Genomic DNA, 16,680 nt, shown 5'->3' with positions numbered 1-16,680 from the left:
CAGATCTCAGCCTCCTGAGTAGCTAGGATTACAGGTAGGAGACACTGGCACACGAATTTTTATTTTCTTTTTGGTGATGCTGGGGCTTCAACAGCTAAGGCATGAAGCTTACTAGTCAAGTGCACTACTACTTAAACCTTGCCCTCAGCCAAAACAAATTAAGGGGAAAAAAATTCACAGCATAAACAATAACTCAGAAGAAAATCAGATTATAAGTAGTAAGGTGTTTGAATACATATCATATGTACAGATACCTAAACAAACACTTCCAGTGGGAAAAGGGAATTGTATTTAATACTTACAGGCTACAGTCACTTTTCTTTCAAAGAAGACGAAAAAATAATTAGTACCTAAGGACAGAGCCAGAGGCTGTAAGGAGAACTTGAAAGCAGTGAAATACTAAAATTCTTTGCAGTGTAGAGGAATGGAGGGGGGAAAAAAAAAAAACCTCCTGCTACAAATCTTTTAATTTTACCCAGATCAAAAGTAGACCAACTATTTGTAAAATTTCTATTACAAAATTTTTATATCCAGCCCATATGTTCCAGTGGATTAAGATTTAAGTTCAAGGTGAAGTGAACAGTATAGAACAAAGAATTTTACCTTTTCTCAGGAGATGATCACAATTTCTTTGAAAGCGGATAATGGAGTAGCCCCTTAGTGACTCAGACTTTATTACCTTCAACACAAAGTCTAAATGTATCCATTTTTAAACCAGTGGAATACTATCCAGATGTTTAAAATATTAGTATTTAAGTTTTACATTAAAGGACATGATTGAACTCTGAAGACAGACTGATTTAAATATAGTATAACTATTTGGGGGTACTTACTGTCAGAAGATTTCTTTAGCAAATACTGGTTTCTTGTATTTAAAAAATCAGCAAGACAGAATTTTAAAAGTCTTAATTTACAATATATTGTAAACTTCAGACAACGGCCACATGAGTGTATCACAGAACAGCATGGGTAAAAAGTATTTACTAGGTGTTCATAAGACTTTGTATCTTCCTTTATTTGTTGGTTGGTATGAATTTTGCTGTGACAGAAAACAAAATATACATGGTCAGAAACCAAGCAAAACAAAGTACTAAGATTATTTCCTTACTAATGGAGTAAAGATAAAGTGTCATTAACATTATAACATCTGAGGTAGTAGGAACTTTTTGGTAGCTAATCACCTCTCTGTTCAGTGCTCCTGACCAACTATGTTTTCAATCAACTTAATGGGGCAGAACCTACAAGCATAAGGGTTTTGTTGTTGTTTTTTCTATGACTCCTAGGTCAAACAATCTTAAAGCTCTTGATTTAAAAGCTACTTTCCTCTTGAGAATCTCTTTTTATTTTTTTTAATAATCTCTTTCCCTGAAAGTAGAATTTTAGAAAATTCTCCGATACACATTTTTAAAAGAGAAAGAAAATTTTCCCTTCAAAGTACCTTCATCCCAATGTGTCTGTTGTAGGAAGAATGTATAAACTTCAACTAGCACAGATGATTTAAGGACATTTGTGCCTGCTTTGGAAAGGCAGTCTGGAAGAACTCCTTCTTCCAAAACCAAATTAACTTGCTGCCTAAATTTAAAAATACTCACAGGGCTGAGGGCATAGCTCCAGTGATAGAGCACTTGCCTCGCATGTGGAGGGCCTGAGCATAATCCTCATTAACACAGATAAACCAACAGGAAAAACAGGAAGAAGCCCATGTGTTAGTAAAGATTGTAATAACTGGAATTTTTATGCACTGCAATGAGTGCAAATTGGTTTAACACTTCTGGAAAATTAAAATAGTTAACCTATACATATTCTATAAGTAGTAATTATACCCCCAGGTATATATCCAAAAACAAAACCAGTGATATGTATCAAAAAGATACAGAATATTAAAAAGCATTATTCAATAAAGCCAAAATCTAGAATAACCCAAAGCCCAATATGTATATTACTTATATTCACAACTATTACACAATCACAAAAATGAATGGGTTATTGCTACCTGCAATAACACAGATTGATCCCTTCAAAATAATGCTGCAATACAAAAGGAGTACACAGCATGTAATTCCATTTATATGGAGTTCAAAGACAGGCAAAACTAATTTATGATTTTGAAAGTCACAATATAGTTGCATTTGACAGATCAACAGTGACAAGGAAAAGGGTAGTGATGTTCTCTATTTTCCTGATTTGTGTAGTGATTACATGGATGTGTCTACTTAATGATCTATACACTTGTCTGCATTAATTAGAGTTCAAAAAAAAAAAAAAAAAAGAGTCCTTGAGGTTTGTACTCACCAGTCGGATCAGTTCTTCTTTTATGAGCCTGGTGATTTCTGCCTTTGCTTTCTGCACAGCCAGTTCATTGGCACCTGGTGATTGAGTAGAAAATATTCAATTACTAGAATTACACTGCATGTTTATCCACGTCATGGAGGTCCAGGAGGAAACACTGTAGGTAACTTTTAGAAAACCACTGACTGCCAAAAACAACTGTTCACTCCCTGAGAACATTGACCATATTAACAAAGGGCTGCTTATTATTCCGATTGCTTTTTGAGTTTCAAATGTAACCACTGTAGACTGTGTGACATTAGTCTTAACAGTTCTGGTGATGTCAGGCCAGAGGTGAAATAGTACCTGCTTAGCAAGTACAAGGCCCTAAGTTCAAACCCTAGGAGCACATATGCACATAAACAAATGGTTCTGGTATGTTGATTAAAAAGAGCAAAGAAAGATTAACAATCCAGAAGAGAGTAGGAAAGGGCTAAATGGAGATACAACTTGATTTACTTTACAAATATTTATTATTTATTGAATTTTCTGAGGTCTGAAAGTGTGTGAAAAAGACACCATGTGAATATCTTAAAGATGAATGAAGGATAGGAATGTGCCTTAGTGGTATAGTGCTTACCTAACCTGCATGAAGCCCTGGGTTCCATTCCTCAGTAACACATAAACAAAGGCCAGAGGTAGCATTGTGCTCAAGTGGTAGAGTGCTAGTCTTGAGCAAAAGCAGCTCAGGGACAGTGCCCAGGCCCTGAGTTCAAGCCCCAGGACTGGCAAAAAAAAAAGAATGAAGATTGTCCAAGTTTTGGAGGGAGGCTGACAGGGAGAGGATGTCACAACAAGAAACCATATGTGCAAGGGCACGAGATTAATAAAAGAATGCTTCACGCGGGCCTTCCGTGGCTCACGCCTGTCATCCTAGCTACTCAGGAGGCTGAGATCTGAGGATCTCGGTTTAAAGCCAGTCTGGGCAGGAAAGTCCATGAGACTTTTATCGCCAGTAAACCAATAGAAAAAACTGAAGTGGTACTGTGGCTCAAGCAGTAGAGCACTCACCTTGAGCTGAAGAGCACAGGGACAGAGCCCAAGCCCAGAGTTCAAGCCCACGACCGACAAAAACAAACAACAACAACAACAACAAAAGAATGCTTCCCTAGGTGTAGTGGTTCACACCTGCAATCCTAGCCCATAACAAACAGAGGCAGGAGGATACCAAGTTTAAGGCCAACCTGGACTACATGGGGAGACTGTCTCAAAAAAACAACCACCAAAAGGAAAACATACTTATTTACTGAAGAGTAGGAGAAATGTAGCATGGCTAGGGAAAAAAAGAGAGAGGGCAGCAAAGTCCATGAGACTCTTATCTCCAATAAACCACTAAGAACAACTGAAGTGGCACTGTGGCTCAAGTAGTAGAGCATTGGCCTTGAGTTGAAGAGCTCAAGCCCTGGCCTCGAGTTCAAACCCCATGACAGGGGAAGGTGGGAGGTAGGGGGGGGATTGCATAGACCAGCCAGGCTCGGGTGGTTCATGCTGGTAATCCTTGCTACTCAAAAGGCTGAGATCTGAGGATCGCAGTTTGAAGCCAGTCCCAGCAGCAAAGTCCACAAGATTCTGATCTCCAATAAACTACTCAGAAGAAGCCAGAAGTGGCACTGTGGGTCAAGTGGTAGAGTGCTAGCCTTGAGCACAAAGAGGCCCTGAGTTCAGGCCCAAGGACAAGGGGGGGAAAAAAAGATGCACAGACCACTAGAAAAGAAAACTTGTAAAACCATTACAACAATAAGAGAAGAGGTCTCCTAGGTATGTAGCTAGTTAGCTGTGTCTTGTTTATCTACCATCTCTCTAGCTATCTCTTCTGTATCTATTTCTGTCTATGTATATATTATCTATGTAGCTTTATCTGTGGTTCAAGGGATCAAACCCAGACAGAGTCTCACATGCTAAACAAGCATTCTACTATTAAGCAACACCAGAGCAGTAAAAACCTTTCAGAAATCACATTTAAGATGCTTTCCATGACATCTCCATGTCCAGTATTTTTCCCCTTGGTGTACTCACAGTACTGTGTTCATGGCACCATGAAAACGTACTTCTGGAGCCAAATGGCTGTTTTTGCTGATGGGAAATGTGAACCAAAAATTTAAGAGAGATGAGGATTTGAGAACAAAGACAGGTAGAGTGAGATATGAGATGGAGGACAAGAGGCAGAGTGTGAGCAGGTAATGCAATGGGAGGCACACCTGTAAGAGGAAAGGAGCTGGACCAAAGTAGACAAGAGACTGAAATGTCAAAAAGGAAGCTGGGTTGTACCTGTAGAGAGTACAACTGAATCAGTATATACATACAAGTATAAAATAACGAGGAAAAGAATTGGCAAGGAATGAGGGAAATTTTTCCCCTTACTAGAAGTGACTAACCTTTTCAATGAGGGGAAAAGGGAAAGATTGACTGCTTACCCAATTGATTGACAGACTGAATGACTAACAAATGGGAAGAGAGAAGGAAGATGGGCAGGCAGAAACAGCTTAGCAGAAGGAAAAGACCAAGGGCATGGATATGAAATCATAGCAATATATTTAAACTCTAAACTCCCACCAACTACAACCAGAAAAATTTTAAGGTGTGTAGGGAAGTTGAGTGTTAGAAGAAAAGTGGATAAAAGAAACAGGGCAGATCCAAGAGCCTCTTCAGTCTGGAAATTACAAACGAGTAAACACAACTGAAAATGAAAATTGGTAGGAAAATATGCTACTGGACAAGAGCTGGTGTGAAACGGCCAGGTTTATAACCACAATCCTAGTGGCCTGGGAGATGGAAATTGAGGAATTGTGACTCAAGGGTAACCTGGGCACACAACTGATACAAGTTCACTCGTGGCTGGTGGTCTGGTGCCATACCTGTTATCTCAGCTAGAGGGGAAGCAGAATGGCTGGGCTCAGTGGCTAGCTACTGTCACAACCAGTGACCAGAAGCCCAAGTAGGAAGATAAAAGCTTCAGGTCTTTTATCTGACCTGGGCATAAAGCAACACCCTACCTAGAAAACAACCAAGGCAAAAGGAAGCTGGAGGCACTGCTCAAGTGGGAGAGAGCCCACCTGGAAAGTGTGAGACCCTGAGATCTGATTCCCAGTATCACACAAAGAAAAAAAAATGTTAAGCTTGTTGATATTTTGTACTATTTTAAAATGAAGAAAAATCACACTCTCCCATAAGCCTTCTTTAGCTAGAGCTTGACCGTTTGAACCAGCTTAACTTTTTGACTAATGTAGTTCACGTAATGGGTTACACATGTTTCTAGGTAGTCATGAAAAGGGGGGCATTTCCCTTCATTGGTCCTAAAATAACTCTGGCTGCTTTCGGATTCTCCACTAGTAAAAAGAGAGGGTCACCGAACAAGCTATATAAATTATACAGGCTGCCTGAGGCACCTAAGTCCTCCTTCCTGTTCTCCTCCCCTCTGCCTGGTGGGAGGCCTGGGGTGCTGAGCCACACAGATCCTTCCAGGAGCCAGGTTGGGGTCCCTTCAATTACAGAACTAGAAACAGATGACACGGGGCTCCTTCCACACTAGCAGGACCGGCTTTCATCCTGTTAAGTATTCAGCTGAACCGGATGGAGTTCTAAAAACTGAACAAGGCCTTTCAGAATCTCATCTCCCAAAATTCTACAGGCTCTCTCTCATTTTAATTTATCAACTCTGACTCTTACAACTGGTATGTCTTCAGAATACTTCTCCTTAAGGCTTGTTTTCAACAAATGAACCTTTTTATGGAAGGGGGGGGGGGTCTTGCTTAGATTACTATAAAAGTTACATGCTGTTCCCTAAGTACAACTGACAGTAGAGGAAAGTGACTGGCACCACACTCTGCGGAAGGAAACTAGACCACAAGTGCCTTACTGCACGCCACCCGGTGACACAGATGTGGTCTCAGAGTTGTATATAAACTTTATATGAATTTTTACATAGGAATAAGTACTATCCCGGACAAGCATTAAATACCAAAAAGATCTTTTTTCAAAGGAAAAGAATTGTCTCTGATTTACCTCTTAACAAGTAGACGCTTAAAATACGGATTTTGCTTAAAATACCTAGGATAGTCAAGCAGAGAATTAAAGTCTGGCTCTATGTGTACCCACAGTTTTATCACCAGATTCCTTTGCACATCCTGTATCCTCATTCTATGTCTAAAGAACACAGCAGCAAGGAATTATCCAGTTCAAGTGCAGAAAAGATGTTGATTTTCTCTAAAGATTCAGGTGCCAGCCACCCTTATTTAACTATATAGTAAGGAAGTATCACAGGATCTAGAAACAGAGGGCTGGGGATGTAGCTCAGTGGAAGAGCGCAAGCTTAGTATGCAAGACCCTCTGGGTTTGATTCCCTGACCGGCCTCACCAAAATAGAAAACAAAACAAAAATAAACAGCAAGCCAGGCTTACGCCTATAATTCTAGCTACTCAGGAATATAGTTCAAAGCCAACCCAGGCAGGAAAGTCCATGAGACTCCTATCTCCAATAAACTACTCAGGAAAAGCTGGAAGTGGTACTATGGTTCAAGTGGTATAGAGCTAGCCTTGAATACAAAGAGGCTCAATACAAAGGCCCTGAGTTCAAGCCCCAGAACTGGTAAATAAGTAAATAAATAAATAATAAACAGAAAAACATACTGAGCTATTAACAGACCAAAATTCATTTAGGATACAAAAGGATCGTATCTTAAAACCTGACTTTAGGCTAAGTTCCAGTAGCTCCCACTATAATCCTAGCTACTCAGAAGGCTGACATGTGAGGATCGTGGTTTGAAGCCAGCCAGAGCAGGAGCAGGAAAGCCCATGAGACGCATCTCCAATTAGCCAACAAAAGCCAGAAGTAGGGCTGTGGCTCAAGTGGTAGAGTACTAGCCCTGAGCACAAAAACTTTAGGGACAGGGCCCAGGCTGAGTTTAAGCCCCAGGACTGGCAAAAAAACAAAACAAAAACCCTGACTTGAAATAGATGTCAGTTTCTCAGAGTCACAAATTTAAATAGCAACAACAAAAAAAGCAATTTGCTCAGTTCTGGATGCAGATCCTTGGAACATACTTAGAAATATTTATAGGGGGGGAGGGGGTCGGGGAAGGTGGCTCAGTGGTAGAGTGCTTGCCTTGGCCTAGCATGCATGAGGCCCTGGATTTGATTCCTCAGCACCACATAAGCAGAAAAGGCCAGAAGTGGCGCTGCGGCTAAAGTGGTATAGCGCTAGCCTTGACCTAAAGAACTGAGGGACAGTGCCCAGGCCCAGAGTTCAAGCCTCATGACGGGGGGGGGAGGAAAAAAAAATATATATATATAAAACAGGATTAGAATATGACTCACTGGTATAGTGTCTTCCTATAAAGGATGAGGCCCTGCATTCAATCCTCAGTACTGACAAAAATAAATTCAGCAACAGTAATAGCAAAACAAATCCCCTGACACAATCCACCTGATTCAAAACCTGTATGGTGATTAAAAAATGTCAGAAGCCTGTAATCCTAGCTACTCAGGAGGCTGAGATCTGAGGATCACAGTTCAAAGCCAGCCTGGGCAGGAAAGTCTGTGAGACTTATCTCCAGTAAACCACCAGAACACCAGAAGTGGCACTATGGTTCAAATGGTAGAGCACTAGCCTTGAGCTGAACAGCTGAGGGACAGTACCCAGAGTTCAAGCCCCACAACCGACAAAAAAAAAAAAAAAGATGTCAGAGCAGGGAACTCTAAAACTTTCTCTCTCTACAAAACAGGGTGTAAGTGTATAATACCTGTCAAAAATAAACTTTTACTGAGGTAATAACCACAAATTTTGAGGCAACCAGGCAAACGCTCAAGGAAAACAACAACAAAAACCACAACCAGCTAAACCTCAGTAACAGAGCTTTCCAGTGTTTTATCCTGATTCCTCCTCCTCACCAACTTCACTCATGCCCTGCCCACAGCATTAAGACAACTGCCTATACTCTAAGTACTAAAAATAACATGTATTTAGGTCTAAGAACTATGTCAAAATAAAATGATAAGAGAGGCCAGGCTCTGTTGGCTCACATCTGTAATCCTAGCTATTCAGGAGATCTGAAGGTCCTGGTTTGAAGACAGTCCAGGCAGACAGAACAGTGAGATGTTTATCTCTGAATAACCAAAAAATGCCCGAAGTAGAGGTAGTCAAGAAGTAGAGCACTAGATGAGAGCAAAAAAGCCAAGTAAGAGAGGGAAGCCCTTGAGTTCAAGCCCCAGTATCAGAACCAAAAAAAAAGACAGAAATTACATTATCTATATCCTTGAGGTTATATCCACTTATTATTTTGTCAAAGATATGGGTGAACTTCACTGAGCACAATTTCAGTGGCCAGATCTGCTTACACATTCATTAAATGGGCTACAAGAGTTAATTTAGTTTCTAAATTAAACTTTGGCCAGACTATTTCACTTAGTAGAAGCACAGTTGGATTGGACCTTAAAATTCATACTTTCAGAGTGATTTTCAAATGTAAGTCCCACAAGTACGTCACACCACTTTGTATATTTACTATGTTTTTCTCATAGTGTTGCTTATTTTGGTCCTTCCTAGAAGCCTCCACACTCACTCGGTACCTATTACATCCACATCAACTCTGAGCCGACTCCAGCCTGAAACAGAACAAGACTGCGTACTTTCAATTGCCAGGTAAATTTTCCGCTCTCCTTCCTTGGGCTCCTTGCCAGGAGGGAAGTATGTGCCTCGGATTGTGATTGCAGCTTCAGAATATTCACTGATTCTCTGTAGAGCTTCCTTGGAGGTAACTTTCCACCGAGCCGTCTAAAAAAAAGAGTTGAAGGGGGAGGGGGGGAAATTACTTCATTAAAATAAACAAGCATGCTGCAAGAGAAAATAGACTGACTTACTGTATTAGGTCGATGTTAAGAACATAATATATCTGCAGTTCATCTAGATCTTAATAATCTAGAAAATATTCATAAATACTGAATTTCTACTGTTAACTCTCCTATAAAGGTAAAAAAATGAAGCAGCTAGCCAGAAGCCAGTGTCTCATGCCTGCATCCTAGCTACTCAGGAGACTGAGATCAAAGGATCACAGTTCAAAGTCAGCTTGGGCAGGAAAGTCCATGAGATTTTTTTTTTTTGGTAGGTCCTGGGGCTTGAACTCTGGGCCTGGGCGCTTGTCCCTCAGCTCTTCAGCTGAAGGCAAGTGCTCTACCACTTGAGCCACAATGCCACTTCCGGTTTAGTGAATGGTTTATTGGAGGTAAGAGTCTCAGGACTTAACTGCGCGGGCTGGCTTTGAACCTCGATCCTCAGATCTCAGGGTCCTGAGAGCTAGGATGACAGGTGTGAGCCACTGGCGCCTGGCTTTCCATGTGATCCTTAACTCCAACTAACCAGCAAAAAGCCAAAAGTGGAGCTGAAGTAGAGCAATAACTTTGAGCAAAAAAAACAAAACAAAACACCCCAGGGACAAGGCCAAGTTCAATGCACAAGAAAGGCACCCATACACACAAAAGCAGAAGCTAAGGCACATTAGATGAGGGGTGTGGCTCAAGTGAAAGAGATTTTGGTAAGCAAGAAGTCCTAAATTGAACCCACACTACTGCCAAAAAAAATAAATAAATAAAATTAAAATAACATGTTTATGTGTTTAGAGGGATGAACATGTAGCTCAGTGGTAAAGTCTAGACTCCCATCAAACCCTGGGTTTGATCCTCAGCAATGCAAAAGTAAATAAATAAGCACAATTAACTGTTCTTACATTTTTAAAGAAAGGATTTTTGTTCCTAAGAAAACAACAATTTTTTAGTTGGGCGCTGGCGGCTTACATCTATAACGCTAACTGCTAAGATTAACATCTGAGGGTAGTGGTTCAAAGCCAGCCATGGCAGGCAAGTCCATGAAAACTTTATCTCCTTAAAATTAACCACCAAAAAGCCACAAGTGGAGCTGAGGCTCAAGCATGCTAACCCTGAGCAAAAGAGCTCAAGAGCATCACTCAGACCCAATTCACCCCCCAGGACCAACACAGAAACAAAAACAAAAACAAAAGAAGTTTCTACTAAATATAAAAATGGTTAAATCTTCCCGGCACCAGTGGCTCCAATCTGTCATCCTAGTTACTCAGGAGGCTGAGATCTGAGGATCACGGTTCAAAGTCAGCCAAGGCAGAAAAGTACATAGGACTCTTATCTCCAATTAATAATCAGAAAACCAGAAGTGGCTCTGTGGCTCAAAGTGGCTGAGCACTAGCTTTAAGTAAAAGAGCTCAGGGACAGCATCCGAGCTCTGAGGTCAAGCCCCATGATCTACCAAAAAATTTTAAAAAGGGTTAAATCTGTTACTTGCCTGTGGGAAGTCATTGATCTCTAATTCTTCCTCATATCTCTTGAAAGATTCATTCTGTCCTCCATCCTGCCGTTCTTCTTCTTGTTTCTCTAAAGGCACATAATTGAGCTTGGCATTGATCTTCTCGGCAAGTTGCTCTGCAATGGTTTTGGCGGACACAGTAGGAGCCAGGATGGTGCCACCTCTCAGGATCGCATTGGTGGCCTGCTGCATCACATCCTGTAGTTAAAAGACTAACAGTCAAATCTCAAAGCAGAGCAGAGGCAGGGCCATGGACCTACCCACAGATTATTCATGCCTTCTATTTTACTTCATTCTGCTTAAATTCAGCAATATATGCTTGTAGTTAATAGTCCAATGGATCTCCTTTATTCTTAATGAGAAAACTAAAGAACATTCTACTAGCCTACTGAAAATATCAGAGCACAGATACACAGTTGAAAATTACCCACCTCGTGGTAGCATATACAATGCAGTACTTCTAAAGCCATGTATATCTTTTATGACTCCCAGATGTTTTCCTATGAATTGGAATCTCGTACCACTGACTTCACTGCCCCACCCAATAGTCAATAAAATACAGTAAATGACTTACTCAAAATCTCCAAATTACTGTTGAAATTACTAAGCCATTCTTTAAGGATGCTATGAAAATTCACTTAGTTAAAAGTTAATACAAAAGCTTTCACAAAACAGATATACCATGTGAAAGTTAAAAGAACATAATAATGCTCCAATGATTAAACATAGTGAGTCAGAAAGAACCAAATGTTCATGCATCTAGGAAACTGGTTCTGTGCCCAATAACACACCAGTGAGAGCAGATAAAGAAAACCAAAAAGAGGGGCTGGGAAGGTGGCTCAGTGGTAGAGTGCTTGCCTATTGCATGCATGAGGCCCTGGGTTTGATTCCTCAGCACCACATAAGCAGAAAAAGCTGGAAGTGGCACTGTGGCTCAAGTGGTAGAGTGCTAGCCTTGAGCTGAATTGCTCAGGGACAATACCTAGGCCCACAAACAAGCAAAAAAAAAAAGAAAAGAAAACGAAAAAGAATTTCTTCTTCAGATTTTGGTAAAACAAATCAAACGACCGTACGGGCTAAATTTTCTATTATTCATAAGTTAGGAACAGAAGTATTTCAGATTTTACTCTGCTGAATTCTAGAATACTTGCATAGGGCTTTAATGACTGGATATCTGTAATCAGAATATCCCAAATACAAAATACTATAAAACATCAAACACCAATCAAAGCATTTCAGACTACACAGTATTTTAGATTTTCATATTAGGTATGCTCAACTGCTCTATAAAAACTATCTCTGGCTAAACTGCCTACAAAGCATTCCAGAAGAGGCACACAGCCCTCATACTAGTGCAAGAATCAAAGAAGCCCTGCTAAGCATGCTAACATCTTACAGACTCAACTTATAGGAAAACTTGCTGAGTTAGGCACGATAAAATTCCTGGAAAATATCTAAATTAAAAGTAATGACTGAGACGTGGAACAAATTACTTAATACCTGAGACTCGATGCCCAAATTCTTCTGAGCATTGATTCTAAGAGCCAGTCTCTTAGCGATTTCCAATTTCTCAGCATTTCCTGCAGTTGGAGCAGGAACACTGGATGTTCCAGGAGCAGCCATATCTTTCACTCTCTTCTTTGAATTAAACATGCTTTCAATTTGTTCATCAATCTAGAAAAATCAAGGAGTAGTGAAACTGAAGTGTAATTATTAGCTTACTTATTGTCTACAAAAACAAGAAATTATTCCACCAAAAGACTAGAATCAGCAGAGAGTTAAAGGTATGTAAGTTAAAACTGTATGGGTGGCTTACACCTGTAATTCTAGCTATTTAGGAGGCAAAGATCTGAGGATCACATTTAAAAGCCAGCCCAAGCAGCAAAGTCCATGAGATTCATATCTCAAATTAACCACCAGAAAACTGGAAGTGGCACTGTAGCTTAAAATGGAAAAAAATCACTGAGTCCAAGTCCAATGACCAAACCAAAAAAAAAAATTCTGATCTCCAATCAATGACCAAATGCTGTGGCTCAAGTGGTAGAACAGCCTTTAGCTAAAAAGCTCAGGGACAGCACTCAGGCCCTAACTTCAAGATCAGGAGCAGCCTAAGATAGACAAGCAAATAAAATAAAGCTCCTGGATAAGGAATCTGAGTAATAGTCTGATAACAATACATTGAAAAATATCAGTATGACCCTTCAACTTTAAAACAACTACACGTGGGCTGGGAAGCTGGCTCAGTGGCAGTGTTTGCCTTGAACGCATGAGGTCCTGGGTTCGATTTCTCAGCACCACAGAAGCAGAAAAAAGCCAGAAGTGGCACTGTGGCTCAAGTGGTAGGGCGCTCGCCTTGAGCTAAAGAACTGAGGGACAGCGCCTAGGCCCAGAATTCAGCCCCCACAACAAAGAAAGAAAGAAAGAAAGAAAGAAAGAAAGAAAGAAAGAAAGAAAGAAAGAAAGAAAGAAAGAAAGAAAGAAAGAAAGACAGAAAGAAAGAAAGATTATGCAGCCATACAGTTAGTGTGAATTTATTAAATGGAAAGACTTTTCACACACTGTTGTAAAAAGGTTATAAACTGGTACACACACACACAAAAATGAACCTATATGTGCATCCACAAATAGAAAAATGCTTGAAGCAGTATACAACAAGGTTTCCCAGAACTAGCTCAACAAGCCTACAGCTAAGACCTGCAGTAGAGAAGAAAGAATCAAGGAAAATTGTAGCTATACTTACATCAACCGCAGCATCCTCATCATCTGAATCCTGCAGACCAAGAGCTGCCTTCTGCAACTTCTTCCTCTCATTCGCCAAAGCTTGTTCTGTTTCATCAAACTTGAATCCCTTACCAGAGAACCCACTACTCTTTTTAATTATTTTTCCTTCCTTTCAAAGAAAAATTTTTTTAAAAATTAATTTCATAGTAAAAACATAGTAAGTATTTTTAAGGGGGCGTATGCCAATGTAACAAAAAGTATTTCCCCTTGCATGCAATAAAAAATACAAGAGCTCTATATAACTTCACAAAATACTAAGTTCAAGCATAAGAGAACATCCTGTTTTCACTTATTTCCCTCTCTAGTTCTATCAAGATGCCCAAGAATAAAGAATGACATTAGTAACTTGAATGAAAGTAACAGGCATTTAAAAACTTACAGCTTTCTGTTGATCTTTGAAATCACTCCAAAGTTTCTCTAGATCAGGAGGCACTGCAGTCCCAGATAGTTCAAGAGCTTTAATTATGTCACCAGCATAGCGAGCTTGGTCTTCTGTGATAAAAGTATATGCATAGCCCTAATGAATAACAAAAATGTGGAATTATTAGACACCAAGATAAATTCAACTTACAATCACATATAGCATAAAATATAAGCCAGGGAATAAAGCTCTACAACGGATGCCATTGCTAAAGAATTATTCTTCAATAATTATTATTTTAATAATAATTTTAAATAATTTTTCAAAGAAAAATATTTAATATTTAAAATGAGGGGGTTAGAGTTGTAGTTCAGTGACAGAGCACTTGCCTAGTATGTGCCAAGATCCTGGATTCATTCCCCAGCCCTGCAAAATACTGCATACATGCATGTATGCAAGCATGCATGCATACATACATATATACAATTTTAGAAAATAAGAAAATTTCTGTATATATAAGTAGATACACATGAGATTTTACAGAACTTGCATTGTCATGTGCATTAACTGTCTTTGTAACTGTCTTTGTATCTGTGGGATGCTGGGTTTGTGCTCAGGGCCTCAACACTTGCTAAGTAGGCACTCTACCACTTAAGCCCCCACTCATTCTTTTGGTTTTTTTTGGTCCAGTCGTGGGGCCTGAACTCTGGGCCTGGGCGCTGTCCCTCAGCTCTTCAGCTCAAGGATAGCGCTCTAGGACCTGAGCCACAGCGCCACTTCCGGCTTTTTTTCTTTTTGCTTATGCGATGCTGAGGAATCGAACCCAGGGCCTCATGCATGCAAGGCAAGCGCTCTATCACTGAGCCACCTTCCCAGCCCCCCCATTCATTCTTTACTTTGAAGTATTTTTCCAATATAGTCTGTGTTTTCCTCTGGGTCAACCTGCGGTAGTGATCCTCCTACACAGGTTGGGACCATAGGTTCCCACCAGCATGCCCAGCTCATTCATTCATTCATTCATTTATTCATTCATATAGTACTGGGATGGGGCCTACCACTTGCTAAGACAGTTCTTTACTTGAGCCACACCTCCAGTCTACTGGTCTATTGACTGAAATGAGGGTTTCATTAACTTTTTTGCCAGGGACAGAGTAGAAATGAAATCCTCCCAATCTCCACCTTGTGCAAAGCTAGGAATAACAAGTGTGAGCCACTGTGAGTAGCTTGTATTGGTTTCCTCTTTCTTTTTTTAGCTTGCATCCCACATTAACATTCATTTCTTAGCATGTAGCTTTCCTTATTTTTTAAGATTAAAAAATGTATGCATGCACATGTATTTAATTATACACATAAGTAAGCTGTCTATGTTTGTAACTACTTTGCAAGAGTGAGCTTCACTTCATCAACTTCCTGGGATTGCTCTAGATGTCAGGCTTTCACATGCCCCAGTAACCTTGGGCACACTCAAGACAAAGATTGCAGTGGAAGTCAAATGGCAAAAAAACACACTCAGATCTCTGTCTTGACAAAACCTCTGGTGTTGCCTCTGCTGGGTGCCAGTGTCTCACGCTTATAATCCAACAACTCAGGAAGCTGAGAACTGAAGATCATGGTTCAAAGCCAGCCCAGGAACAAAATCCGTGAGATTCTTATCTCCAGTGAACCACCAGAAAACCAGAAGAGGCGCTGTGGCTCAAGTGGTAGAGCACGAGCATTGAATTGAAAAGCGAGGGACAGCACCCAGGTCTAGAGTTCAAGCCCCACAACTGACCAAAAAAAAAGATGTTTCTATATTGTTATAAAAGGAAGGAATTATTTTAAAATTTTCTTTACTTTGTTGCCTGCTCTCCCAGTCCGTCCTGCTCTGTGCACGTAATCCTCATAATGGTTGGGGCAACTGTAATTGACCACAAGAATGAGATGTTTCACATCCAGACCTCGGGCAGCAACAGAGGTGGCTACGAGAAGCTTGCAGGTTCCATTCTTAAAGTCATTTATTATGCTATCTCTGTCATACTGATCGATCCCTGTGAGTAAATTAGAGACATGGCTGTTAGGATCTTTCATTTCTTCTGACAGAAAAAAACAAAAACAAAAACAAATTTAAACATGGAATAAAAAACAATCCACATTTTCAAGTTCTACAATCTAGCAAAATAAAAGGCTAAAATTGCTGAAGCTCCAATTTCAGAATCACCAATTCAAACTTGATTCAAGAAAAAAAGGGGGAGAAGGGAAAGGCAAGAATGTTCAGCTTACATTAAATAGACTCAGCTCCTTCTTTCTTTTGTGGGTTACTTAGAGCACTGCTACTCACTTAGAAATGCAAAATATTAACGCTGAGGGACAGCACCCAGGCCCAGAGTTCAGGCCCCATGACCGGACCCAAAAATTAAAAAAAAATTAAAAAAAAAGAAATGCAAAATATTAGTCTCTCCCTAGACTACTGAATCAAAATCTACATTTGTAAGTCCCTTAGATGATTAATTACCACATACACAAAAAGGAGCACTAGTTTAAAAATACCTAATTGGTACCTAATTGGATCTCTCTTGAAATATGTAACCCAAGAGTCTCAGGATAAGTAACTAGGCAGCACATGTATAACATATCAAAATGTTCGATCACAAAAGCCCAGGTACCTCTGTTTACAGTAGAGAATGAAATAGGATAAATTCACAAACCTAAAAACTCATGTTTATAACAGATTTAACATACATGCAGAAGAATCATTAGCACCTTTCTTTCTTGTGGTGTTGGAGATCAGACCCAGGGCCTGTACATACTGGACAAGCCCAGCCTGCACATTTAAATATTTATCAATATTCATTTGTTTCACCATCTCAAATTTTAGTTTGTTGTTTTTTTGTGTTTTTTTTTTTTT

General features: G+C 40.0%; 1 protein-coding gene across 1 annotated transcript in view; it reads right to left on the bottom strand.

The window, feature by feature from the left end:
* Nucleotides 1–642: 642 nt before the first annotated feature.
* Nucleotides 643–16,680, bottom strand: part of Ddx46 (DEAD (Asp-Glu-Ala-Asp) box polypeptide 46) — a 44,072-nt gene continuing 28,034 nt past the window's right edge. The window contains exons 15-22 of the mRNA XM_013015995.1: nucleotides 15,630–15,868; nucleotides 13,815–13,952; nucleotides 13,395–13,544; nucleotides 12,155–12,328; nucleotides 10,634–10,852; nucleotides 8,953–9,097; nucleotides 2,293–2,366; nucleotides 643–1,039 (exon numbers count right to left, since the gene is read on the bottom strand). Of these exons, the coding sequence (XP_012871449.1) occupies nucleotides 992–1,039; nucleotides 2,293–2,366; nucleotides 8,953–9,097; nucleotides 10,634–10,852; nucleotides 12,155–12,328; nucleotides 13,395–13,544; nucleotides 13,815–13,952; nucleotides 15,630–15,868 (1,187 nt within the window). The 3' untranslated portion in view covers nucleotides 643–991. The remainder of the gene's footprint in view (nucleotides 1,040–2,292; nucleotides 2,367–8,952; nucleotides 9,098–10,633; nucleotides 10,853–12,154; nucleotides 12,329–13,394; nucleotides 13,545–13,814; nucleotides 13,953–15,629; nucleotides 15,869–16,680) is intronic.

The sequence above is a fragment of the Dipodomys ordii genome, unplaced genomic scaffold, assembly GCF_000151885.1.
Source record: "Dipodomys ordii isolate 6190 unplaced genomic scaffold, Dord_2.0 Scaffold29, whole genome shotgun sequence".
NCBI classification, from domain to species: domain Eukaryota; kingdom Metazoa; phylum Chordata; class Mammalia; order Rodentia; family Heteromyidae; genus Dipodomys; species Dipodomys ordii.
The sequence above is the reverse complement of the archived record's forward strand: the minus strand, read 5'-3'. Positions and strand labels throughout refer to the sequence as shown.